This window comes from Anser cygnoides, chromosome 24, assembly GCF_040182565.1.
Source record: "Anser cygnoides isolate HZ-2024a breed goose chromosome 24, Taihu_goose_T2T_genome, whole genome shotgun sequence".
NCBI lineage: Eukaryota > Metazoa > Chordata > Aves > Anseriformes > Anatidae > Anser > Anser cygnoides.
In genome coordinates this window covers 7,319,164-7,346,794 of record NC_089896.1, presented here as the reverse complement: position 1 = coordinate 7,346,794, position 27,631 = coordinate 7,319,164, and the positions used below count along the sequence as shown (strand labels likewise).

At 44.9% G+C, this 27,631-nt stretch overlaps 2 protein-coding genes across 4 annotated transcripts in view; one reads left to right on the top strand and one right to left on the bottom strand.

Moving 5' to 3' along the window:
- Window positions 1-111: 111 nt before the first annotated feature.
- STPG1 (sperm tail PG-rich repeat containing 1) lies at window positions 112-10,549 on the top strand. Its single transcript, XM_066982800.1, has 8 exons — window positions 112-479; window positions 783-886; window positions 3,061-3,172; window positions 3,777-3,787; window positions 3,939-4,270; window positions 6,738-6,865; window positions 7,615-7,780; window positions 9,236-10,549. The coding sequence occupies exons 1-8, from the start codon at window positions 221-223 to the stop codon at window positions 9,573-9,575; spliced, it is 1,452 nt and encodes a 483-aa protein (XP_066838901.1). The 5' UTR covers window positions 112-220; the 3' UTR covers window positions 9,576-10,549.
- Window positions 10,550-14,970: 4,421 nt separating this feature from the next.
- The window catches only part of GRHL3 (grainyhead like transcription factor 3), a 39,383-nt gene continuing 26,722 nt past the window's right edge, over window positions 14,971-27,631 (bottom strand). For all 3 annotated transcript variants that reach the window (XM_013184162.3, XM_048049541.2, XM_013184160.3), the window contains exons 7-16: window positions 26,890-27,001; window positions 26,092-26,186; window positions 24,135-24,293; window positions 23,458-23,536; window positions 22,914-23,047; window positions 21,981-22,015; window positions 21,170-21,258; window positions 20,940-21,025; window positions 19,718-19,782; window positions 14,971-15,869 (exon numbers count right to left, since the gene is read on the bottom strand). In XM_013184162.3, coding sequence (XP_013039616.1) covers window positions 15,755-15,869; window positions 19,718-19,782; window positions 20,940-21,025; window positions 21,170-21,258; window positions 21,981-22,015; window positions 22,914-23,047; window positions 23,458-23,536; window positions 24,135-24,293; window positions 26,092-26,186; window positions 26,890-27,001 — 969 coding nt within the window. In that variant the 3' untranslated portion in view covers window positions 14,971-15,754. The remainder of the gene's footprint in view (window positions 15,870-19,717; window positions 19,783-20,939; window positions 21,026-21,169; window positions 21,259-21,980; window positions 22,016-22,913; window positions 23,048-23,457; window positions 23,537-24,134; window positions 24,294-26,091; window positions 26,187-26,889; window positions 27,002-27,631) is intronic.

The window sequence follows — 27,631 nt, the reverse complement described above, 5'->3', positions numbered from 1 at the left end:
CGTATGCCACCCGCCCCCCAGCCCAGAGCTCGCCCTGTGGCCTCTCCGCCCTCGTTCAGAAGCACACGGACATTCTCACTAAGCGCAGTTCAGTGTTGCACAGAGGTTCAGTATTGCACACGCACATTCTCACAGAGCTCACGGTTCAGTGTTGCACACGCACATTCTCACTGCGCTCCCAGTACCGTTCAGCACTGCAGTGCCGTTGCAGTGCAGCTCCATGTCTGGCAGTAACACCGATCCCGGTCCGATGAAGTGTCGGTGGTTTTGTCACGATACGGCAGTGACACTGCGCAGTTGGAGAACCCGGCTGGCTTCACCCCCTGCCTCGCGGCAGCTGCAGCAGAGCCAGGCCGAGGCCTTTGAGCGCAGGCCTGCAGAACGCGGCGCCTCTCGGGTGGCACCAGGCCGCACAGCGCCCGAGTTCGGCCAGACCCGGCATCCTTGGCCTCTGTCTTCAGGTTCTGAGTTCGGAGAGGGTCAGTGCTGTGAGGGGAGATGTTGAGTTACTTAACTCAGTAAATGAGGAAAATCTGCAAAAGTGATTAAACAGCACTGAGTCAGCCCATTTATCAACACTAGTGCTTCAAAGTGCTTTTTTTTTCCCTTTGCTTTTTAAATAAATGCAGAAATGACTGCTGGTTTCTTGACTTGTCTACACCATTAATGTTAGATGTGCCCTTAACTTCTACATCCTATTTAAAAAGAAAACAGGTGTTGTAGTTACATTCTTCCTGTATCTTCATATTCAGAATTTTGTTATTATTGGCTGTTCCTTTTAGGTTTCCAGATTTCCTCCAGTCCTTATAAGCACCATTGTAAGGTGATCTCAAACTCAGAAAAAAAGGGATTTAATTCTCAATCAAAGCAATTTCAGTATAACCAGGTGAGTAACAAAAATGTTTGAAGTTCATGTCCTCATAATAAAAAACTATAAACACTGAACTGCAACTAAAAATATATTATGGCAAATACGCAAATAAGCCTAGATTACGGTTGTTAAATTTGTTTTGTAATCACAACTCTTAACAGTATGAAGTAAATGGTAAAGCAGTATTACTAATTTAAACCTTGAAATTACTCCACATATATCACCCTTGTCTCCCTACCTCTCATGCACCCACCTTTGTCCCTGGTCCCTTCTCCAGTCTTGAACCCTCATGGACACAAACATATATCTTGCATGTATTATGAAATTCAGGAGCAAATTGAAAGAAATCAGTAGAGTTAACACTTGTATAATGATAGGAGAATATGACCACTTCTATCTTTTGATAGTCTTCACCCTGATCCTTCCCTGATTTGTAGGAATTACATTGGTATATCTGTTATCTGGCCAGCAGAGGGAAGCAGAAAGATATGTTAAAACCATACTGTTTTCCCAGCCTGCCCTGTGCACGGCTTCTTTTCAAGTCCAGCCAACACTCAGAGGTGCCATGGGCCTCCTGGGCTTTCTGGATGCACCTTTCAAGCTACATCCTCTGCTGGTGGAAAGAGGATGCCCATGGCCCCCGCTGACTGTTTCCTGTGATCTGGGACTATGTGGTAACACCAGAACTCTGAAAACTAAGTATATTCAGATTTTCTGAAGCTTTGGGTCCCAGGTATGTAAAGTAGGTAAATCTCGGAAGTATTTGGCTTCTTCCCTCTTTCTTCTTTTGCCTTTGGCATCTTCTCTTTCTTCTCCTTCCTTTGATGTCTTCCTCCTTGCTTGTCTCTCCCATCTCAGTGATATCAGGAGCATATTATCTCGGGACTGAATAACAACAATCAAGGACGTAAACGACAGAAGATGAGGGAAAATGATCAAGGTAGAGAAGTTGCTTAAATACCTTTTGTAGGCGCCATCAGTCTGTCTGGTCAGCTTCCAGGAGTTCCAGATGACCTGATGCTAAGTTCTGAGTAAAAGAGAAGAGGCAGAGTCTTAAGGTAGCTTCACAAAGCACTCCCTTCCCTTTGAGAATTTCCTGCTTGAAGGGCAGAGCAGGCAGGAAGCCAAACCACAAGCTATACAAGGGCTTGGCTGATTCTTTCTTAAGCTTTACCCTAGAGAAAAGTTACTGTGCTAGGCAGGGGAGGGGAAGCATTAGGTCGCTTAATACTAGACCTTTTTGCAGTTACTGACTTATTTTCCTCCACCAGTGCTTGATTGTGTTCTCTTCAGCACAAGCCATTTTGGAGCACATTCCTTTAGCAGGGTAGTCAGGGATAAATGAAGTTTACCAGTACACGAAGTTTACCCAGCTGTAATGTAGGCAATGTAGAGAGCTTATTTGCTTCTTAGTACCTGACCTGGAATAATTAACAAGTGAGTTGACCCACTTTTGTAACTGTGCCAGTTTACCACTGTATTCACAGAGCCCCACAGGTACCTGAACACTGGAGTTTGGAAGGCATTTCTGGTGGCTTTACCACACAGCTAAATCCTCCCTTATATTTACCAGAATATAGTTCAAAGTATTCAAAGGACACAGAGGTGTGCAGTCACTGTAGCAGGAGGTAAATTTCCAAGGGAGTGTGGATGTCTAATCTCCAATTACTTTCAACAACACTGACGTGATGATGTGCATGCCAAACCAGAGCTAGATGCAGTGGATGGGAGAAGGGCTCTGTAGTTGTTTCCATGACACGTGCTGTCCTGAAAGGTGCTAATTAAGAACGTGCTGTCAGAGTAGTAACTCCCCTTTATGGGACAGGGTTGAGCATGGGATTCCATCCAAGCCTCAGCAGGCTGGTCAGCAGGAGCAGCCAAGCCTGGGCAACACCAGGTAACTGAGCTTGCAGATGCAGTTTTTTTTTATCATCTGCTTTGGAAACCCGCTGCACATTTAATAGCTGGTTCTAGCAAATTGGACCAAACTTGCTTCCCTCAGCACAACCATCTTGTCCATGGAGCACAAGTTGGAGAGCCTCAAGTATGTGGCAGAAAGATGAGGTACTGGGGGAAGGAGCTGTCCCATTAGCATTAGTGTGAGCCTATGCCTGTATTTCATTGCCTTTGCCCCAAGAGAGAGGTGATCAATACAGCTTGGTCAACATGTGTGATACTTCTCTTGCTAGAGTGAAAATCCAGGCCCCGGATTCTATAACGTCACTCATCAGTCTCCAGAGATCAACAGCACTTCATTGTCAAAGAAAGGAACTGGATACTTTCCTTCACTGATAAGAGGAAGCATTTTATTTCAGACTGATTGCCAAAGCTGCTAAAATCACATAGTCCCTTTGCAGTGACTTCAGGGTACTGCGGATCTGGTCTTTAACCTACTCTGTTGCCTGTCTGCAGTGTCTATTTAGGGTTGTACTGGGGATGTTTCTAAAATCCAGCCAAGAAGGAAAATCATTCTTCACTGTCATCAGAGTTATAATTAAAGTGGAAGTCCAACAGCTATTCTAAGCTGCTTTTTCATCTTTTGTTCTCTTTTAAATTCAGTTTCCAATGGGGCTGGACTTTTTTCTGCTTAGTCTCACCCAGAGGTGGTCCTTTTTCATCTTGCATGAACCTTTTCAAACCAAATTGGCAGAGCTGTTGTTAACTAAAAAAATGTAAAGGAGGATACATATACACATGCTTTGTGGACTCATTGAGAGCGTTGTACTAGGCTATCTGAAATTCCTAGCTAAAGTGAATAATTTCAGGATCTGTTCTCTCTAACACAAGACTAAAAAAAAGAAAAAAGTTTCTTTTGCCAGCTGATGAGCATCTGCACCCCCAAAAGAAGAAATCAGCAAAGCTTATTACTTGAAAAAGTCATTCTCATCCCCATTTAATCTCACAGAACTTGCAACTGTGAGTGCTGTATACCAAAGTTTCTGCTGTTTTAAAATGCTAGAGGTGATTTGTCCTTAAAAATTACATTTGGTAAATACCAGGCCTCAGTCATTTCACAATTTCTTTTCAGCTCAGCTACTGACAATTTCCTTTCTCCCTCTCTTTCCAGGTTCCACGCACTGCATGCAAGAAAATCTCCAGCTATCCAGCTGTGAATGCGTACAACATCCTATCCTATTTTCAGTCCAGACGAGACTTTAGCGTGGGAAACTCTAGGGTGTTTCAACAACCTGTTTCTAGGAAGATTGAGAAAATCCCTACTCCAGCCCCCAATCAATACCATGTAAGGAGATTTGGAAGGGAAGACAAGGCAGGCAGCAGGGCACAGCTAACATGTAATGCTGGTGAAGTCATGTTTGATGTTCCAGGTGATACTATGAAGTTACAGAAAACACAGGAACTAGCTGTAACCGAGCTAGTTTGGGTACAGCTCTCAAGGTAGCTGTAACAGCCCAGAGCTTTGCACTAAATACTTATCCTGTTTCTGATGGTTCTGAGGTCTGTTCCACTGCACTCAGTAGCTAAACAAATGAGCATAAACCTAGCTCAGGTATTTCTGCATGATTTGCCATCTCACCTCTGACCATGCTGCAGGTGTATCCCAAGGTGTTGTAAAATGAGCATACATCAGGCAGTAACTTTTCAATACCAAGGGAGGAAAAATACATCCCTGACCCTGCGATGGTGGCAACCTCTGCCCTTCTTGCCACATCACTGGCTTTGATACTGGAAGACCCCACAGCACCCTGTGAGTTTTCATCCTAGAAATCTAGCCTGTGTTGGTTGGCTACAGGGAACTTCTGCCAAGAAGCTCAAGGCAGGTGAATTTTACATCTTTAACAGGTACTGGGTTTTGAGGTTCAACCTCAGAGCTGGGAATCAGGTTTGAGTATGTTCAACTAATGTAATTGGCTGGGCCCTTCCACTTGCTGTGGAGCTGTGCCAGTTTATATCAGTTGAGGACCTAGCCCTCAGGTTCAGTTCCTGAACGTCCTCCTGATTCACCCTTGTGTAAGTCACTTAACTGTTCCATGCCTGATGCTCCCCACCCATGCCACGGTGACCAGGCTTCACTGGGGTGTTGCAAGCCTTAGTCCACAGGAATTCGGAGTGTATTTTGAAATATGGAAGATGATAACGAAACACAAAGTGTTATTAACAATTATCAGATAGTTTATAATAATATGCACACAGCTAATGGACTTTTTTTTTGTCCTTTCAGTGTTGTCTTGCTTTAGCCATATTTACTTTTGGATTTTGTTATTCCTTAGAGAGATTTTTTTTCAGCACAGAATGTCTACATTGCAGCCATTTCCTACTGAACTTTTCCCTTTCAAATCGTATTTTGATGCAAGATACATCCACTGTGATTGAGGCAGAACATGTTGACTCTTCATAACATTTGATGACATTGCATAGCTGTTTAAGGCAGAATGAACATGATACAATTTAATAAGCTTAATAAATTGCTACTCATCAGCTGAGACATGTTAACTGGCTGCATGCATGTTCTTGAAGCAATTCATGCTTTTATAAAGTAAATTGATACAGTTTAAACATCAGCAAAGGTGTTTTAAACAAACATGTCGTGCCTCACAATTTGGGTGTGCAAAGAGCACACGTACAGAGTTACTGAGACTCAGCTGACATGGAGTAATCATGTTCACTCGTACAACCTATACACTAAGACTGTGAACTTTCTTATGATGACTCACTTCAGCTGAGTATCTGCCCCGGCATGTTCTAAGTTGATTAAACTAGTTTGCAGGCCATAATTATTTTCTATATCATAGTATAATGGATTCACATCTTATTATTTTTAACATTGTAAGAATTTGCTTCTGGGAACGGCCTTCTTGAATTAATCACTGACTCATGATTTACTGTAGGAGATACTATCTAACCTACAAGAAGCAGAACAGGAAACTATCTATTTAAAAGATGGCAGTGTCTGATAATTTATGACTATAGACAAAGAGACAACTGAGAAGAAAAAGAAGGCCAGATCCTGCACTCTTTATGCGGCCACTGCTCTTGGGAAAAAAGGAACTTTTGTCTAGGAACTGGAAGATCTGTTTTTAAGGTGGTGACAGATGAAAATTTACAAATATTCTGGGGAAAATGAGTGAGCAACAAGAAAACAATATCCTAAGTTGTCCTCAAAGCTATCTTCAGCTCTGGGACCAATTCTCTCTTTGAGTGTGAGCTCCTTAGGAGCTTAGGATTAAATGTGTTCCTATGTATGTTCTGTACAAGAGCGGCAGTGTGTATCTGGGCAGCGAGTGTGGCAAATAGCTGAGTGCTCCACGAGAGCAGCATGACCTCCTCCCCCAGGGACTTTTGGCACCTCTGTCCAAGTTAAGTAGCTTGGGGACTGCTAGCAGTAGAACTACAGTGCTGCACACCAAGCTTGGTGCAAGCTGCAGGAGGGCACAACCACTCCAGCATTATCTGCAGGCTTGAATGAACTGAAGTGCAGAGTCTTCAAGTCATGCTTAGTTCAAGGCCACTAGCCCATGCTGCAGTCCCAGCAGTAACAGCCACAGAGACAGCCCTTTTTCACTGCAGCACTTTCCAGGGGCTGTCTTGCAGATGGTCTTTGGTGTCTTGGCAGTGCCACCTCAAATTCTGGGCTCAGTCAGCAGCTTGATCCAAACAAGACACTTAAACCTGACATCGGAGAAGTCTGGAGATAGCAATTAAAGCCAAAAGCCACATTTTCTGCACAAGTTTCATGTCCTCAGTGTGTGTGTAAATGCAACCTTTACATGCTGGGCTGTCACAAAGAGACCTACCTACAATTGGTAAGCACTCCAATATTTTGGTCCTAATACCGCCTACAGTTGCATCATTAGAATCATTCACGATGGAGACAACTGGATTTTAAATGTGGGTTTTCCTTTGTCAGTAATTACCCACATGTTAGGTCAATTAAAGACATTCACAAGCCCTTTTTCTTTCTTCCGAAACAAACATCTATGGATTTCTGCAAGCAAAGCAGCAATGTTTCTGCCCATGCAGTCTTTGTGTCCCAAACCACAAGAGGATTAAATTTGGAAAAAATTGGAAAATGACCTTCTCCATGTATGTGAGCCTTGAGCTGGAAGAAAGATGTTGCTGGTAATTTTGGTTCTGTTCCGTCAGGGTGCAGAGCACCATTGCACACAAATTCAGGTCACTCAGAGCTTCTTAAGGCATACGAGATTTGAACAGGTGTCAGAACACCAGTGTGCCTCCCTTCCAAGTGCTATGGGTTGACCCCATTGAGTCTCTGCTGAGACAACATTCCAGAAACCATCCTGACAGTTTTGAGTAGCCTTAAGGAATCACTAAAAAACCCTGCAACTCTTGTGTAAATGCCAGAGGCTTCTGGAGAAGCCACATTAGTGTATAATGTACCAAGCTCCACAGTACTCTAGCTGCAAAAGAAGCCTACTCCTGGCCCGTAGCCTGTTGAGGTTTAAGACCCAGAGCATGAGGGCACATATTATCGTGCAAAGTTATATCACGTGTGAGTTCTCCTCCTGTTTGATTCCTTAAAATTGCTAATGTCTCCATTTGTGCCTATGCTCAAGACAAAGTTTGGTGTTGCCTTATCAGTGTCCCTCGAAATAAGCTCTGCCCAGGACAACACTTCTTAAATCCAGAATTGATTTCCCCACACAGTCCTGTTATACCGGTTCTTTTTCCTTCTGTTACATTCACTGACTGTAGCACTCTCATTTCTCAGCACCAGTGTTGCAGCCATGTTTGGTGTTTACATCCCTTTCCTGTATGTTTTGTAGGTCACTACAACATCAGCGATTCCCTCACCAAGGTGTCTCCCAAGGGTATAACGTCTTGCTTCAAGTCAAAGACCTCCCGCCTGACAAGGACAGACAGAATTACTGCAGAGCCCACAATCTATCAGCCACATAAACCCACCAGGGAAGCAAAGAAAACTCCTTTCAAGTAAGTCCAGCTCTGGAAGACATGCCACTTTCATGCGACATCTGAAACGAGGTCAGACAGAGTGATCAGTCAGAGCAGAGTGATCCCACAGTATCCCACTGTATCAGCTGGTCCAATTTGGCCAGTTATTGCCACAGATTTACAGGAACTAGCTCAGAAATGGAAGTGTTACAGGGCATTGCCTTGAAGGGGAGTGTGGGCTGATAACATCCTGGAGCAGTGTATCAGAGGTACCTTTATCATATGATCTCTCAGACATTTACAAACAGTAATTAAATACTGCACCACCCTTATGATGTAGGGGTAAAATCTTACCCCCATTTTACAGAGCAAGAAGCCAGAGCACACATGACCTGGAAAAAGATCCTTCAGCTCTCGTAGCCCAGGCAGGGATTTTAAGCACGAGGCTTTGCTTCTTTTGCATTGCCAGGGCCTAAACTCACCCCCAGAGTAACACTGGGCATAAAGGGTCAAATCCAGGAACCACTGAGCAGGAACAGTGAGGGTTGCTCACAGCAGTACAGCATCTCAGGCAACCTAGGGGGTAAATTGTGGGCATTTTGCTAGCCCCTGCTATGGTGGGAAGTAGAGCTGGAAGGAGGCTTAATAAAACTCTCAAGTACTTCCTTCAAGCCAGAACTGTCATTCCCACGTATCCCATCCTACCACTTGTTTCAAAGGGATTAAAGGCATGAAAGGAAACTCCTTCCCCTTCATATCCTTATAAGAAGGCAAATAAATCTGCCTATCAGCAAATTGTTCAAGTAAATTTATTGTCACCATGCAGTGACTTTGCCTGGCCTAAGATTAAGATCAACAATAAATTCCTGACCATGGAAAAGAATGAGAACATGAGAAGGCCCACAGCTCTCCTTACTCAACAGGTGTACCTACTACATCTCTCAGCAGTTGTATCTTTTAGCAGGGGTTTTGTACAAAGAGTGGGAAGCTGTAGGCTGAGAGGGAAGCAATGCCAAGTGGCATTTGATAAGGACAGAGGGCTAGAGGGAAGGGCAAATTAAATATGAGGAGATAAGATTGCCAGTCTGTACCATGGGAAGACACAAAAACACTTCACACCCAGCTGCTGGGGTTAGAGCCTGCGCCCTCTCCTGTTTCAATCAGTGGGAGAGAATGGGAGGAACTCCCAGCTGGAGTTATTTGGCATTGTTGCTTTGGCTTCAGTGCTGTCTTACTCTGGAGCAGCTGAGCAGCCAGGTCTCTGCAGAAGCTGGACCACTGACAAGTCTTTGTATTTTACAGTAAATAAAGCCGGCTGACTATAGCACTGCAATTGGATTTTTTTTTTTTCCCCAAATAATTCCCCAGAGGTTTTGGCTTAGGAGGATTAAGCACTGACCTCTCCAGGGCACCTGACAGAAACAACAGCTTTTATTTCCTGACAAAACTCCACCACTATGGGACAAGCTTCTTAAGCCTCTTCTCTCCTGACAGTCAGAAATTCTGCTTGATGCTCTGTGCTCCAGCAATCCCACCTTGTAAAGATCCACCTTTTCCTGGACCTGGGCAGTACAACCTCGTGGATTACAGAGGATCTCCAAAGCAAAACTGCTCAAGTGCTGTGTTTGTCTCAAACACAGAGCAATGGATGAGGAGTGGATCACAGGAAGGGTTCCCTGGACCAGGTAAAAATAAGAATTATTCTGAAGTACTTCTTACTGCTAGAGATGTGAGACCTACAAATGTGACTAAACAGCACCATTGCCCATTCAACAGGAAGGAAACAAAGCACAGGAACTGGAGAGCCCACCTTCAAAGGCATGTAGACACTTGAAGACACACACCATTTCTGAAAGACACCTTACTCAGTAGTACATGTCACGTAGGATCTTTTGTAAATTGTGACAGTAGGTTTATGATGAGCACCAAGCAGCTAAATCCTTTTGAGATCAGAGCATCGTGTCCCCTGCTACCTTTCACTGGTCTAGTATTGAAAATCTGGGCTAAATTGATCTCTATTGCACAACAGCAACATGGCAGAAGCAGGACTAGAGTCCTGACTACCAGTGCTATAACCAACTTGCTGTTCCATATTTTACAATATTATTTTTTAAAGGCAAGATAGAAAAATTCATGTTTTCAAAGTAAAGGCCATTAAAATATCACCAGCTGTCAGTGCATTTGACAAACAGGTTCTGTGAGTTACAGTGCGTGTGTAAAACTACCACATAATTCTGGCTGTTGGTGCAACAGATGTTTCACCTGCAATACTCTTCTGTTCAATTGGGAGAGAAGAGCACTTGGAACAAGAGAACAGGAAAGAAACAACATCCTCTTAAGCTAGAGAAAGCCTCCATGCCTCAGCTGGAGAGCAACATTACACAGCACCTCAGCACAGTGTCTTTGGTTTTATAACCCTCCGGCTGTTCTGTCCTCGGCAGGATTTGCCAGAATTTTCCTGATCTAAACTTGAGTAAAACAAGAAAAGAAACATGCCCAGTAGCTTGTAATCAGGAAACGTATGGTGAAGGGTTAGGAGGGACACACCGCCATTGAGGAATGGGTTAAACACACCAGGCTGACTTCCAGCAACATGCATGGGTACAATTGCCACCAGTCTGTCCAGCCAGGACCGGTGGGCCCTGCCTCACCCCTGCCAGCAGTGCTTGCAGTGGGAGTTGTTCCTCAATGGCAAAGGGACGGCTTGTACGAGGAAGCACGCCCGAATTTTGACCCTCTGACATTAGAGCTGATAAGGGAGGCAGATACAGGGACAAATCCTGCTGCAGTCTCCTTCTACAGAGTAGATCTTTCATACACAGGTAGGGAGCTAGTCACGGGGCGAAGGTAGAGCTCAGCTCAGCCTGGGTGGAACGTATCCCGTTGGCTGATTGTTTCTAGGCATGAGTAACATTATTTTTTTCAGTTAAGACTCATACTTCTTGCCCTGTTTATGTCTTCTAACATTCTAAAGTTCTTCTAGGTGGTTACCAAGGGTCTGGAAAAGCAGTCAATAGCAATACTGCTGTTATTTCTAACATATGAACTTTCCCAGATACAGAATTTGTACCAGACACAGAGTGCAAGAGAACATGCTCGTTGCATTAGTCTGTCCAGCGCCCTTGAGGCAGCACAAACTGGGGTAATGGGCTTCACTGGAGCTCCATCCAGATCATATCCCAGACTTGCAAGGTACTGTGTCAACATGCCAGCTCCCTGAGAGCCATTCTGCTGACTAAGCTAGGACAAGATCCCCAGCCAGAGTAAATTAGTCTGTCTCAGTTAAAGGTACAGAGCTAGGCCAGTTTATTTATGCTGAAAATCTGGCCCAAAATTACTAAGGATGGTTACCAAGTTAATTAAAGAGGAAGGGAATGGAGTACAAATACCTTCTGCAGATGGTGAAGAAATGCCGTCATTTTCATCAGTCCTTCATGCCAAATTGATTAGAAACCTATGCAATACCATGTTAGTGCATGAAAAGGACAAGGATACACCATCATCGCATAACCATGCAGTCTTCTTTCTGTTGTTAGAAAAAAAAAGAAAACACACACAAAAAAAAAAACCAAACAAAAAACAACGACAACAAAAAACACATACAGATCTCCTTTCTGGCCCAGTCTGAAAAGTGGGGAAGAAAATGCCATAGAATCAAAACTCCATGTCATGAGATTAGAGGTGACTTAAGCCCTTGCCCACAAGAACACATGATACGTACAGAAATATTCAGCACTAGACCACAAGGAATAAAACTAGAGGAAGGTAAAATACTTCAGAACTAAATCAGCTGGTAGCTGATAAAAAGCAACAACTTTAATAAACGCTGGTTATTCACCAGTTGTTGATGCCTGGGCTCCTTTGGAGCCAGTGTCTCAGTGTTTCAGGAAATATGGGTAATCCCTTACATAGGAGTCACAGTTAAATTTACAGTCAAGACAACCTTCAACATACAAAAGCTACCCCAAAGTCTATGTACACCAAATGTTAGCACAAAACTCTAATTCTATGGCCAGAGACACTTTACAGAAGATACCAGGACATTCACACAGGCTGAGGATTTTAGTAACTTTGTCATAAATCAGAAATTTTATACAAATCCAATGAATTTTTCAGGGAAAATGTGAAAAAGCAGAGTGGAGGGGACCCCTCAGTGACTTTGTTAAAGCTTTCCACATTGTGAAACAGATGCAAACAGTTTCAGTTTCCTGTCTTTGATCCTTTCCGATATCCAACACGGTGCCAGGGAATCTCCAAACGTGATGTGTGGGTGTTTTAACAAAACACAGGATGCTGTTTTTCCCTTCGTAGTGATGGAGAATCACACCACACACCAAGATCCTCAGCTGCTTGGTTGATGATGCAAGGAATGAATAAGCATGAATAAAGACATAGAAACCGGGTGTTATTTGTACAGCTGAACAGCAGAGCCCTCCACCCAGCACTGTGGATACCAGAGCTCTTGCAAAATTCAGCTCACACACTGCTCACGCTGCTATGTTTCTCTCTCTCTCTTTTTTTTTTTTCCTTAATGCATATCTGTCTTTGCAAGTGCTTATTCACCCAGAGCACTTGGGAAGTATTCCTTCATCTACAACTATGATCAGAAGGGGTCCCAGTGCTGTGAGCAGCAGAACCCAGACACCAGAGTAAAGCTCCTCAAACAGGACTTCTTTCAAACTCTGCAAAGTACATGCTAACTCACAGTGAGCGGTACTGTCCTCAGCCTGCCGTGGTTGGCTGGCTGATAGTTCAGCAGCTAATTGGTGATACTTGGTGCTGTATAATGGAAGATATTAGCTAAAGTTGACGTAAAAGCTTCCAATTTCCTTTGCGTTGAATAATTACTACAATTATTGGGAGTTGCAGAAAAACTCCTCTTGGTGCTATCATCTGATAAACGAAAAAATAGGTGGTGGAAACTCGCCATGCCCATAGGAGACATTGCCCTGGCTGGAGTGTCCTTTCTTATCAGGGTTAAAATATGTGAAAAGGGCAGTGCAGGCAAATCCTACACCTCTGCTGTGTGCTTGCTCAGGGGATGGACACTTGGGTTTGCCAGCACCAGGCCTTGGTGCAGCTGAAGCACAGTGCCTGCACAGAACACAGAGCCCAGCGTGGGTGTGCATGCATGTGTGCACAGACACTCTTTGCTGCACACCTGCCAGGTACATTTTACAAGCCAGTCAAGAGTCAGCACAAACCAGCTGCTGACTGTCCAGAGCAGATACTGCTCCAGAGGAAGCTTCTCTCATTTGTCAGTGTAAGGCCTTTGCAAAACACAAGTGGGTTCATACTTTCACACGACCTTTGTTCACTCAGAGGTGAATCGCCTTCATCACTCGTATCTTAATCTTCAAAAGGAACTGGTGGGCTCCGGGCAAAGAGTCAAGAATGCTTTCACATATTTGGGAGCTCTGCTTTACGCAACCTCTACAGCAACTCGCCTTTGCTGGAAGGGATGAACGATACTAAGCCAGTCAGCAAAACACCCACCCTCAGCAGTGGTGGCAGGGGGCGGTGACTGTACCTGCGCTGACGTTGGCATGAATCAACCAGCATTTCCCCGCACATGGTGCAGTTACTGTGATTTAAAACCCAACAAATTCAGGCTAACCCAGAACCTGCACAGGAAGAATTACCCGGTTCTTTGCCGCCTTCTGAGGAACACAAAGGGAAGTCATTTGAATGGTGCAGACAAGCTTAGCGCCAGCCAGGGCAGTTCTCACACTGCAAAACTTAGGACAGTTTTGTCTCTAGGGGTGTTGTATGCTCCCTCTCCCACAAGCAGCAGTAAACCTGTGTTCTTCCCTTAGCAGGCAGCACTTGTCCATCGGGCAGGCAGAGCCCATCCGCCCTCCCCAGGACCAGCCTTGCACAGACAGCAGCGGCAGGGTGCCCAGCACCAGGAGTCCTGCTGCAGAAATCCCCCTGAGAAGAGCGGAGCCGAGTCCCCGGGCCTGCCTGATGTGTCAGGATGATGAGGGCACCTGTCGGTTTCACAGCCATCTTTTCTAAGCACTAGGGAGCTCTTGGTGTGCCTGTTTTTAACTTGAGCTGAAATTCTGCTATAGCAAGACCCAGAAATTCTGCTATAGCAAGGCCCAGACCTGCAGAACTAATACTGAATCAGAGAAATCCTGTTGAAGGAGTTTATGATATGAAGATGAAGGAGTATAGAGTGCCAGGAGAGATCGTCAAAGGTTGATAAGCCTTCAAACTTATCTGAGTCTCATCTAAGAGGCCCTCCTCATAAGGATAACAACAATTAAGTAATCAAAAATTCACCAACCTGACATATTTCAACATTTCAAAAACCCCTTCCCAGTGGGAGCAGAGCTTTTCTCTCTTCTCTGGTTATAGGACTCACATTCATTTCACTTTGATATAGACAGGAAAAGCAGAGGATTGAAGCAGACAAAGAAGGAGAAAAGTCCACAGATTTCAGTCATCAGAGGATTAATGGGAAAATGGAGGACTCCCCCTTGCTATACATATATATTTATATATATATTTATATTCATATATATTATTTTTATATATTTATATATATATTATATATAATATATTATATTTAAATATATATATATAATATATATATATTTAAACGAAAAAGCAGCTGCAGACAATTTTTAGCACAGGAGACAGAGGGGTGGAAGCTTGGTGTTTGAGAGGTAGCAGGTGAGAGGAATTTGGGCAGCCAGTGTAGCACAGGTGGAGGAAGGTACACAACCGGCTGTCTGGTAACACTGCCTTGCCCAAAAGATGGAGGCTGCGCTGCTCCTCCTATGAGCAGAATTAAAAAGGGCCTTTCTTTTTCACTTGCTTAAAATTTCAGCAGATCTGTGGAAGGTAACCCCTCTGAGCGTTTATCCCTCCATCAAAGGGATGTGCCCAGAACTGCTCAGTCACCTCCGCCCGCCCGCAGCACCGTGACGGCATGTCTGCAGCAGCCGGCACGGAGCTGGGAGGAAAGCCCAGCTGCGGGTCTGTGTGCCTGACGGGAGCTGTTGCTGCAGACGTACACAGACAGGCAGCATTTGCTGCCTCACACCCCTTTATGAAGAGGCAGTTTAGACTGACAAACTTCTTGAGCTGTTAAAGAGCATGTGATGCAAAACAACCCCAAGTCCTTTCTGTGCCTCCAAGGTCACCTCTCTGCCCTGGCTCCTGCCCAGCCCTTCCTGAAGGCCTTCCCAACACAGACCTCGGGAGCTGGGTGAAAACAGTTCACTTTCTGTCTTTGAACCTTTATTTTTATGGAATATCCAAAACAACAAAACCAACAACACAGTTACAAAAGGAGTTCACGGAGAAATGTGAAGCAGCCTGTGTTTGAAATGCTCTGTGTCACCGTACTGAGTCAAATATAAAACAATGCATATTTATACATATATAAAATATAAAAGGAACAATACATCAGAAATGTATAAACAAGGGCTATGGAGGCCTTTGTGGTATTTACAATCAGAGACACAGCAGGGTGGGGGGCGTGGGAGCAGGCAGTGTCCGTTCAACAGTGAGTTTTAAATGCGTCTGTGAAAGTCTCTGTGGACAGAGGTCAGAGCTGGGCTCAGCCCTACTGGAAATGGTTTGAAGGTTCTGCATGACTGATGGTTTGGGAGAAAGCCAAAGCCTATGGTTGGATCAGTCATGGGCTAAGGCAAACAGTGAGCAGAGGCAGTCCCCTGCCGCTGCCTGGGTTCTGACAGCCATGTTAGTGTAGCTGCACGTTCCCAGCTGTAAAACAGAAGGTCAGGCCCATTGCCAGAAGGGAATAAAATAAAATAAAATAAAAAATAATAATAATAATAAATTCAGTAGAGAGAAGTTCCATGTTCACATCAGTAACAGATCTTCCAAGCAGTCTCTGGCCAGGCACCATGAGGCCGAGTCCCTCCCCAGAGGCAGTGTATTCAAGTAAAGGCAACAAATTGAGGCACTAGGCTGAGCTCTGTTGGGTCAAACTTGCCATCTTTGAGAGAAGTCCCAGTAAGTGCTGCCTGCGGCTCTTTATAGCTCCTTGAGGATGACCTGGATCTTGTCTTCTGCTTCCACCAAGTCCAAGAGAAAAGCCATATGGTTGCTGTAGTGCTGGATGATGTTGTTGTCCATGTTCACCAGGATCCTACAGGAGAGTGAGGATGTCTGGGTCAGATACGGCACGTTGAAAAGCCTTGTTGGAATTTGAGTACTGCGTGCTCAGGGTCCCCACAAAGCCTTGTGGCATGGGGTGGCCCTCCCTGAAATTTCTCCACACAAAGTTTGTGTTAAAAAATCACCCACACCATCCCCTCACTGCTCAGTCAGCGCTGCGTTTCCGCAGCCGCGCTCCTCACCACCCGCCGGCCAGGAGGCTCGGCCGCCACTGGGCTGCTCCCCGCATCACGGCCCCACAGCGTCCGCCTCTCCTGGTCTGGCAAGCTCAGGGTATTGAAGCTCCAATACAACACAAAGAAACATCCTGCAGTGCTTTTTGCAATTCTACCCACAACATGCCTAGGCCCAGTGTTTGCTACACAGGCAAATTAATCTGGATTACAGGAGGGCGTGAATTTGGAGCAGAACTGCTCACTCCTCACTTCTTGCCTGGGTGCTTTTAGGGATGCATTATTCTGAACAAGCTGAGACTGCTTTGGAAGCAGATGTAAGTGGTTTGGAATAGGATGCCCTTCTGTTCCAGGACAACCTCCCATGCAGACATGCCCTCAGCATTGCCTGGGAGCCCTTTCCGCCAGGAACACACGCAGAGAGCGTGTGGAGCCAGCTGGGCCAGCCGCTGGCAAGTTCCTCCCTGTGCTCTGGGGCACACCTCCAACCCTGCTGCAGATTGCGCAGCTTCTCCGATCTAGACTCAATTACAAGGAGAGATGGGGAGAAAGAAATATTTCAACAGCTGATTTAAACCTGGGGCTGCAGTTCTGTGCCAGGCAAGAGCCCCTCATTATTGTAATGGAAGTAACGGGGCAGTTTTGCATCACCCCACTGTTTTCCCATAAATCAGATGTGAAATTTGTAATTGTTTGGAGGAAACAAAGAGAACAAATTATCTTTCTTTGCAGAAAGCAAATCCCCTCCAGGTTCCTGCTGGGGTCATTAATGGAGCAATAGCATTAATTGTGTAATGCTCCAGAAGCCAAGATTAAAAACAAGAAAAATGAAAGACCGAGCATCTAACAGTTTAACCAGCACAAACGTGGGGCCCTGGTGACTCTCCGGGGGTTGCAGCAGCTGGCTGCTCCCCTTCCACCACCGCGTGCAGTGGAAGGCTCAGAGCCCTGGCACGGTGCACCTCGCGTGTGCGGAGGTGCGGGTGGGAGCTCTGCCCTCGCGCCACACGTCCGCCCGTGTGGCGTCTCTCACCCACAAAGGCAGCTGGCTGAGACAAGGGGGAGGCAACTGCACGTTGCTGCCACTGTACCTGATACCGCACTGCCGAACCCCAAGCACGCAACGTGCCAGTGATGGGGTCCTGCTCCTTCACCCCCACAGGAGCCTCTCTTTTCCCTCGGGCCCCAGGAGTCTGGCCTCCGATGGGTGCCTGCAGAGAGGGACAGTGGATACCCAAGGGTGGCTCATCACTAAACGCCTTGCAACAGAGCAGCTCCAGCCATCTCTGGCTTAGCGCAGGAAGCCAGAGAAGTCACCTGTGCCTCTTGCTACTGTGCTTCCATCAGATTTCCAAACCACAGAAGATTCAAGGGAGTATTGATTACAAATCTGAGCCCTGTATTGTTTTTTTCAGTCCAGACCTCAACAAGATACTAAATCACTCATTATTGCTCTTGAGTAATCCTGAGATTAAGTTCATCTGAATGAGGACATCACACTAAGAAAGCCCAGGCTGATAGTAGGTCCTCACCTACTGTCAACCCAGGTAGTACCATTGAGATTCACTAGTTTAAATCAGATGAAGATCTGTCCCTCAAGCTGTAATTACCAAGGGTTTAGGGTGGAGCAACAGGATAAAATCACTCAAGGGAAAATTAAATCTGGGGGAGCAGGAAGCAGTATCTGACCCTGCAATCCAGTAGACTGGAGAAAAGTTTGTATTTCCCCCACACTTCAGCAATCCATGGCATCAGGTCCAGCTTTCATTAAACTGTCAAAATATGTTTTGGATCTAATTCCCAGGTGTTGCCTTTTCTTTTCATGAGATACTTCATTGCTTCTCCATTCTGTGGAAGAGATGGAAAAGACACCTGCTTGTTTTCCCTCCCGATCATCATTAAACCACATTCACTACTTATCAGATCAAATAATGACCAAAACCAAAGCAAAACAAAGTAAGGGTGGCCTCTCCCCAGAAGCAGTGCCATTTCCTGGTCCACCTGCAAACTCATCAGTGTTTGGATCTCTCTTGCAGTGCTGTGGCTCACAGTCAGCTGGTTCAGAAACCTGATGACAGTCTGATGACCTGTAATGGCCACATCACAAGCCACCACCACAGCTGACACACCTGAGCTTTGGCTCAGTCCTGAAGTTGGAGACTGTAATAACAAACTGACCACCTTGTCACTCGCAGTCGTTCTTTGAAACCAGACTCGAAGCACAGTCTGTGGGGAGATGTATGGGACAACCCCTCTCTTGGGGCTGTCAGTGCTGATCTTTGTCTTTTCCATTTCTAGGGATATCGGATGAGCAGCATCTGACAGTACAAAGGGACCTGAGTTCAGGAGCAGGTGCAAGAGGCTTAAAATTCAGACCATGAACCCTCCTGAACTCAGAAAGGTTGCTGGATGTTGGACTTACAGGTGAGGGGGCTGTAATGGTTTCCCACTTCAGTGACACCACATCACAGCATGGAGGAGAAACTCGGGGCGGGGGGGGGCACGCTAGTGAGAATGTGGGACTGCACAATGCAGGACCTGTCATCAGCCTTGCTTTTCTGCTCGTCTCTCCCCATGCTCAGAATTTGGACCAAGGCCAGCAACAACAATGAGTTCATCTCCCAGGCTGTCATTGATGCTTGCAAAGCCTGATTGTATCACACTCGTTCTGCAAGAAGAACTCTGGATTTAGCTTTATGAAAATAAGCTTGGGAATTTATGAGTCTTTCCCTTTCCATCAGCTGAAGGGAAAAATTTCTGCCAGAGATAGGCATGACCCAGAAGTAGTTCATCAGTCCAGAAAACATTTCTGAAAGTAGCACTTTGCTCCACATCAAGACTGCTGCCCTCCACAGAAGACTCAACAACTGGTCCTCAGCTCGTGCAAACCAGTACCGTTCCCCCTCAGCCATGGGGGAGATCCACATGGATCAGTCAATAATAAAGACCACATTGGAATCACTCGAGAAGCCATTTCACATTTACTGCAAACCTCATTTGTCCACTCCTTGCAGAGCTACACCTGTCTCTTAGCAGCACATGGCAGGTCTCTCAAGCAGGACCTGCATTTCTGTACTTGGCTGCACAAGAGCCACCTGTGCCCAGGAGGGTCTGACCCACCTCCCAAAGTCAATGTGAAGTTTTCTACTGACCCCCCTGGTCTGGGAATGGGATGGTAAAGCTGGGAAGAGACAATCCTTTCAGGTTGCCCCTTCTCTCTACTAGGGCTGCCCATGCTTTTATTTAGCTCTAAGATCTCTTTCTGAGCCAGGGACGCTTAGGCATTTGGTTTGGAGAAGCAAAGATTTATACGTCTCGGATGGCAGTAAGATAAGTTCTCTAAAACCTCAGGCTTTCAGAATGAGACATAAGGGATCACCCATTAAACTACCCAAACAATTCCTCCTTCATCCAACTTCCTTTCCTTGGGAGACTTTACACTCCAAACAAATACAATACAAACAAGCACTATCCCAAATCTTTAAAGCCCTGAAAGATCTGAGTTTTATATGCTCCAAATAGCACAGACCCCACATGGCTTTACTTTTTATTATCTTGTTAAAATGCTATTTCAGCCTATGGTAGGATACCAAAGAGAATGGGGTTTTAGAGGCACAGCATAAAAGCAGATGAGAGATTAGCTTACCCTCTTTTGCATTTTTTGTAGACTTTATAAATGCTTTCTTCAGGCAGCCCATATTTTTCTGAAATCTGTGAGAGAAAACAGGGCAATTCTTTGTACTTGTAAACTGAAATTCCTATGATAAAAATCAAAGATAACACTGAGCCAGGGCTATTCAGCAGCAAAGGATTCCCCCTCATTTTTACTCAAGAAAAAAGTCTGAAGCGATGATCTGAACATGACAATTTGATCACGTTCATGTCTTGTAATGAGCAGATAGGCAGGCTTCAGTTTGGTCTTGGTTCTCTTTCTGATGGCTACTTACAGGCCATGAACCTTGGGGAATAATCTTTGTTTTCGTTCTTTCATTCCCTGGCCTATTTGGGACTGCTGGGCATAGAGAACACTGAGCTTTTTGTTATATGATGCATCTGAAGGTGAAAGAAAGTGCTACAGAAAGCGTTTGTGTCTGCTGTGGATGCATCTGACTGAAGCTATTGCCTAGGTTTTATCTGATCTGCGATGCTTTCCTGCAGAGCTCTCCTAGGCAAGTACGGTTACAGTTTTAGGAAGTTTGGGTGGAAGGGGAGTTTTGTAGCCTTTTCACAAGCATTTTCTGTAGAGATTTTTGACTCTCTGTGGTGAGGGATGGGGGAGGGAGAAGATGGCAAAGAATCCTCTGAATCTTCTGTGCTGACATTTTTCAAACTCTGTTTTTAAAAGTTTGTAAAACCAACAGAGCCTAAAGTGCAGTCATAAAGCCATCCCAGATCTGGGAGATTTATTGTTTGTTTCCTTCCCAGTAATCCCCAAAGAAAGGTAGGTTATCAGGGACGCTGCTGATAATCATCACAGAAATATGCCTATGTGCTCCTCAAACACAACACAGGGAATTCCAGCAGAAAGCCAGAACTGGCTTCAGACTGCACAGTTACAGCTAGAGAATGGAAAGGGTGTTTTACAATGGAAAATATGAATGTGCTGTCACAAGAGGAGACTTATATTATGATCTGAAGAAAACATCTCCCCATAAAGTGTGTTTTTCCCCTCTGCAGTACTAACAACACATAGCCCAAGCCAGGAGCTGTGTATAGAATTCACCTGTACTCACAATTTCCATTTCCATTCTCAGAAGAAAGTAGGCACCAGATATAAGCAGTCTTATATCCAGTTTCCTATATGTCAAGTACCAGCACCCTACTATCTGAAGTGTGTTCATGTGCCACAGTTTTTGGAAAATACTTACAGCTGTTCTGAGGCCCTGGAGATCTGGTGTCTTCAACATGAGAGCATCAAACACTTCCTCTGACTCCCTCCGCACATACAACAACACTGAAACAGATAAAGCATAGCACTGAATCAGTGCTCTTTACAGCATGTTTTCAGAGTTATGTGGTCTCATATAATTCAAGATCAAGAGTTACTTTAATCAAATGAAACACAACATTCAAGAACAGTTCCCATCCCAAGGCTTACCTCTCTGAGGATCTTCTTCCTTGGTTTGCTTTGGAGGTATCGGGTCAAACTCATCTGTGAATGAGGTACCACTCCGTTTTAAGGGCAGCCTAAGCAAAAGGAACACAGTACTCTCAGGAGAACAGAACAATAGTAGCAAACAAAACAATTCCAGCAATTCTACTTTTGATTGAACAACTGACTATTCCAGCAAACATCCCGCAATTAAATATTGGTTCTGTAATTATGGCAGCAGAGTATCTACCACAGCTGCACCTTCCTGCCTAATGCATAGAGGGAGGTCAGTGAATGTAGGCAGTGGTTTTGGTATCACATCATAAAAAAAAGCCTTTTGCACCTTCATGTTCTTGTTCTCTATTGATATAACTAGACAGTGGATCAAGCCTAGGGTAAATATCTGGTTCTCCCCACTCTAAACACATTAGAAGTGTGATTTCTACTTCATTCCAGTTTCTTTTACAGCAGTAACTGCTTCTGGTTATGTGAACCCTTCAGCAATAGTTGTGATCTTTTTCTTTTTTTGTCTTTCAAACTTTGTCTCTATAAGAACAGCAGGACAGTCAGAGACCAGACTCATGTTGGAGTGTGACACTGACAGGGGAAGAAGCGTACCTGTGTTTCTGCATTCCTTTAGTCCATTCTAAGCCAAGGTTTAACACATATTTTGACACTCAAGGGCTTCAGGGAGACACTCTGCTCTGCCATTTTACGCCTATAGATATTGTGCTGCCTATAGATATTAAGCCACCATAACATGCCCAAAGAAATAAAGCAGCTGTTGGACAGGAAAGGCAAATTGCAGCAAAATTACCTGTTTGCAGAGTTGGGAACAGCAGGAGGGAGCACCTTGAAATGGAAAGGAAACATTGATCTTTTAGCATACACAGTATCACTGGTGAGGGACAACATGGTGACTTTTTAATATGATTCCCTTCCTCCCAATCCATCTGTTTTCCCTTGAGAAGGCAATTAAACATCTATGTGTGTTTCTTAGACTAAATAAAAACTGATATAAAGACCTATGTAGGTTCTTCGCCTCTGTCTAGAACACACTTGAACATGTATCTAGCTACACCAAAAAGCAGATCAAATCTCATCACCTTCTTGGGATCAAGGACCAGCCGTTTCTTGGTCAGTTCTTTTATTGCAAACCAAATTCTTCTAGTTCCCTTTTTTTGATGTGATACATCAGTACAGCAGCCACTGCAATGGGATGCTAAAGTATTGTCACAGATGGCTTTTCCCCCAGTTTTGACAAACTGAGACATTGTTTCTTGAGGAAATATTGATGAGCTCTGAAGAAGGCTGAGTCTAGGATTTCTCAGGCTCAAAGGCAGATAGATGGGCAGAGGAGAAGTGAGAGATGTCCCACACATGCAGGGACTGATACGGTTGCGTTTTTCAATAGTTCATTTTCTGCCAATATTTTTCCCACTACTCCAGTCTTCTGTGGAAGTTCCAGATAATACATGTAAATCACAGGAATAAAATCTGGCTGGAAGGTACCTGGAAAGGCTATCTTGCCTATCACTCCTGTATGACTATCCAGACCACTCTTGACAGCTATGTCTTCAAGTTCACCACATTTCCAATAAAGAGCTGTGGTTTGATTTTTTTATTTATTTTTTTATTTATTTATTTTTTACATAACACAAGTCATGTCTGGGGGACTGATCAGTTTGGAAATGATGGGGGCGACTGGTTGATGAGGGCAACAGGTTGGTTGTTTTTTGAAGGGACTTACCGTGCCACACCTCTGCTGGTTTGAAAAATGGACATTGGGGATAAACAGGACTGGCTGGGTTTCAAGGTCAGTCTCTGGCCTCAGGAATGTGATTTCATTCCCTCTGAAGCCAGACAGCAAACAGCCTTTCAGACCTACAAATGGAAAGTCCAGTTCATCTCTGTTCAGATGGCCATTTAACAGGCAACTATATGCAGAGTGGGGAAAATGCCCTCCCAAGGTCTCCCAGCAGAAATATTAGAAATATCTCCCATCTGTAGATGGGACCAAGCAGACTTTCAGGGTTTGCCCACTGCTGTCTCCCCTAGGAAGGCTCCCTGCCAAGACCCCATGACAATTCAGAAATGTTGGTTAGTATTGATAAGAGGCTTTGAGAGGCTTGGTAGGAGGAGACCAGGCAGGGACCTGACTGACAAGTTGTTTCTGAATGGTGCTGATTTCATCAGGCCTGGCAATACCCAGGGCCGGATCTCATGGAAGTTAACGGACAGGCCTACAGGAGTTTCAACATGCTTCAGATCAGGTAACAAACACTAGCACTGACCATTGTTATTGGAGTCCAGGCATTTCCCTTTCCTTCTGAACTGTTTCCGTTCATCATCCCGCATCTTCCTCTCTGCTCCCTGTGGGGAAAATGAGGCAAAAATTAGGGCATTGAAAATTTTAACATAGCATTGGCAATAGAGGGTTTACTGGCCATCTCTGGATGGCAGGCACATTGAGGTAAAGGCAGCCTTTATTAAAAATGATCATCTCAGAGACCTGCTACAGGCCCTCCAGAAAAAGGAGGTAGGTGTGCACTTTCTGATACTTGTACATTAAAAAAAAAATCTTTTTACAAATGAAAACCGTGGACAAAAATAGCTGTGCAAAATGTTTCTGTTGGAAGATATCTGAGGCTGGGGAAGAACCTCTAAAGGAGATTCTCATCTTTTCTGCTTTTTAAAAACTTGTCAGAATTACACATTAATTGTGAGACACAGTCCTATGTAGGTCTGATACGAAGAAAACTTTCTCAGGACCCTGTTCTGTAAAGGCCTCAGCGGTGCAGACACATCCCGGCTGTCCTGTCTCACTCATCTGAGGGGGCTGAACAATCTCTATTCCTCAGCCCTGTCTGCTATGCTGCTCTAACCTCCGACAACCTTTCTTTTTATTCTTGTGGAGTCACTGGAGTTTAAATTTCCTCTCAGACAACCTGGTGGAAAAGCGATGTTCTACCTTATCACAGAATATCTTGATCTGGCAGACGGCACGGTGCACCAGCTGGCTGGTTCCATTGCCGTAGTCGTAGGTGTCTATCTGGAGGTTCAGTGGGACACCTTTCACTCCCTTCTGGGAGGAGAAGTCAGTGCTCAGGCAATTCACCCCAATAAATACCTGCAAATAGGAACAGAATTTGATATAGCTTGTTGGTGCTTAAAACATTATCCTCAAACAGAAATAAGAACGGGGGATAGGAACAAAAGCAGCTCCTGAGACACCTTACACCTGAGACAGCTTCCAACCCCCCCCAGCCTTGGCCGTGCACGTGGGCTGTTGGTTTCCCACCTGAGTGCAGCTGCAAGTCCTTTCTAGCTGCACCCTCCCACATCACCTACGCCAGCTGTCCAGGAGAAAGAGCTTTGTTGCATGGACAGCTCACCCTTTATCATACTGCACTCTGTTACATCCCTGATTGTCTCTGACTCTTTATTAACACTTTGGCTATCCACTCCCATCAGTTCAGGGAAGCTTCAGATCAGATGCAAAGTCTGCCTGGGGATATTCTTGCTGATATTTTTGATCTTTCAGTTGAACAAGGGACCCTCAGACAGCAATGCCCTGGAGGAAGGGAGGAGGGTTAGGCTTCAGCTTGAGGAATTACAAATCATTGTTGTTAGTTAAATAAATACCCATCCTTACGCTGGTCTCCTTTCACTCGAATGGAGTTACCTCCAGTGGGAATTTATGAAGAAAAGCTGAGCACAGACATAATTCACACTGTATCTCCACAATGCCAACTCATTTGCGTGACCCTGGAATTTCCCCTGGACTCTCTGGGGACAGATCTGCAGCTGGTGAAGCTCACACAGCTCTTTCAGCAGGGCTTTGGCTGAAGATTACAGCCCTGAAACCTAGTGTCAAATCTAGTCAATACCTACATATAGAAAAGAAACCACTTATCTGTGGTGTGAAGTTTAATTGCGCAAAGAGAGGTAACAGGTGCCACAGACGACCCAAATACCTGATCCACCCCCCAGCCCTTGCAGGTCTCTGAAGTCTCACCTTTACTAGCCCCAGGCCAGTGCATGTACAGAGTTTCTGCTAAGAGTTAAATCCAGTTTTACTGAGGTACCCCTGAGGGCTTGCCACATACCTGACATATTTCCATTTCTGACAACTTTGCCTTGAAGACATTTGTTAACCTCCTGGGTTGTAAAAGACCAAGGTCGCCTTTGGGCTAAAAGAATGACTTAATGAGATCCCAAAGCAAACCAGAGTTTTCCCAAGCTACCAGTTTCAGAGAGACAGGATTTATGCTTTTCTTTTTTTCTTAGTTCTTTCATCTTTTTTTTTTTTTTTTTCAAATATGCTCTTTTCAATCCACACTAGATAGCAAAGCATTAACAAGAGACTCTGAAGAGATGCAGAAGAGACAGCAAAGCTCTTCTTTCGCTACACAGGAAAGATGTCAACATAAGTCTTACAGATTTTAAGGTCAAAAGGGATCTTGTGACCTGCCTGGCTCCCTTCCACATCACACAACTCACAAAAGGGTGGTCAGTCATTTATGCATCAAAATGCTGCATTGAAAGGAGGGTCTTTGTTCCCTAAGCTGTGGTTTATTTAAATAGGTTTCACCCACATGTGAGTAGAGTCCTCATCTAGGCTAACTGCTGCAAAGAGTTTTCTTGAGTTATCCATCAGCACTAAAATAACATCTCTGAGTCAGTCTCAGGTATAGCTAGAATGTTTATTAGTTAATGGCAATGCTTAAACACACAGAAGCACGGTGTCCTTCCCTGCTGTCCTGGCAGACAAACACTACCTGGGGCCACTGGAATGGCATTGTTTGGATTTGAAACTCTGCCTTTCAGCTGAGAAGCAGGGAGAGCACGGCTGGGCTGTCAGAAAGCAGGCTACAGTTTTGCTGCGGACCAAGGCTTCCCATTTCCCTTCCACAAGCAGGTTGTACCTTTGCTTCTTCATGGACGTTCCACACAAAGGACAGCGCGTTGTAGGCTAACTCCTCAATGTTCTGAACCGTGTTGAAGTTTTCTTTACAGTCAGCTGAAATGCAATGAAGAAGCAGCTTATACTCTGGCTACAAAACTGTTTACATTCCCTAGGCTTTCCACTCCCCAGATGCCTGCCTCCCACTGACTGACCACTGGATAAACTTTAGTGTGCATAACTAAGGCCAGAAATGACTCAAAGGTCTTGGCTGGTGGCTGCTATTTGAGTAGTGATTTTATGCAAAGTCAGCGTACATTGGTTCTAAATTCAAACAACCATATGTCTTGTTCCGAGCCACGAGGTGCTTGGCACGGTGCTCAGCAAGATGCTGTGCTGGACAGGCAAAACATCTGTCTGGCCCAGCATAACTCACTGTAAACCCTGTATGCTGGCAGTGAAGGACAAGAAGTACCAAAGCCTTTTCTAGCTCAGATTCCTAGACTCCAAGAGGACATAGGTCACATCTGTAAGAGTACAAATTGGTTTAGAAGCTTCTGTTCCTCTGACTGAGGCTCTTATTGATGTATCTTGAGCTCCTTGTTCATGTCCCTACACTTGGCAAACACCATCTAAAATCCCCAAGAGCTCACCAGACAGAAAGGATCTGAAGCCAGCAGACCAGCCTGCTCCTCCCTGATTTCCCCCAGGCCAGATTTTTGAGCTGCAACCATGTTATTGTGTATTGGAAATGCAGTAAACTGGTGCTAGAAGTTATCAACCCCACCCAGCCATCACAATCTGACAGCCATGCTCATACCAACGTCAATGACTCTCTGCTTGGCTGTGGGCTGGCGGGAGTGCCAGTGCTTCCAGAATTTGAGCTGCTCCGTTGGTATCTTTTCGTTGTCAAAAACAATCATCACAACACTCTGTAACACAGTGAGGATATCCCATATCAGTATACACAGCAGGACAATGTTTGGTGCTCTCACTGCCCTTTCCATCCAGTGCATCCATGCACTGGCCAAGGGCAGCTTAGTGTCACTGATAATGTTTTATTGCTGGGGAACCTAAGGCAGACAGGAGAAGGGACTTGACCATGATCATACAGGCAGCCACAGAGCCAAGAGCAGAACCAAGGTGCCCTGTATGTCCCCTGCTTGCAGTGCCCATGTGTTTCCACCAACTCCAAGGCATGCAAGCATCCTGCATTGGGAAATTGTTAGCAATGCTGCAGTAGGTATTAAACTGAGACATTCTAGAAGATCTTTTCCTAGACATTCTCAGTTTCAGAAATCCTGCAAGTTTTGTGATGTCCGAAGTCTAGCCCCTAGATACCCCTCAGAGTTGGAGGACCATGTTTCTTTTGTGGGAGCTCAAGCTCAGCTTAGACTTGGGGGTGACTCTGAAGCCTGGACACACATCCCGGGATCAAGACAGGGCACTTGTTTCCAGTACTGAAATCTTCATAGAATCATAGAATGGATTGGGTTGGAAAGAACTTTAAAGTTCATCTAATTCCAATGCCTGTGCCATGGGTAGGGAACCTTCCACTAGAC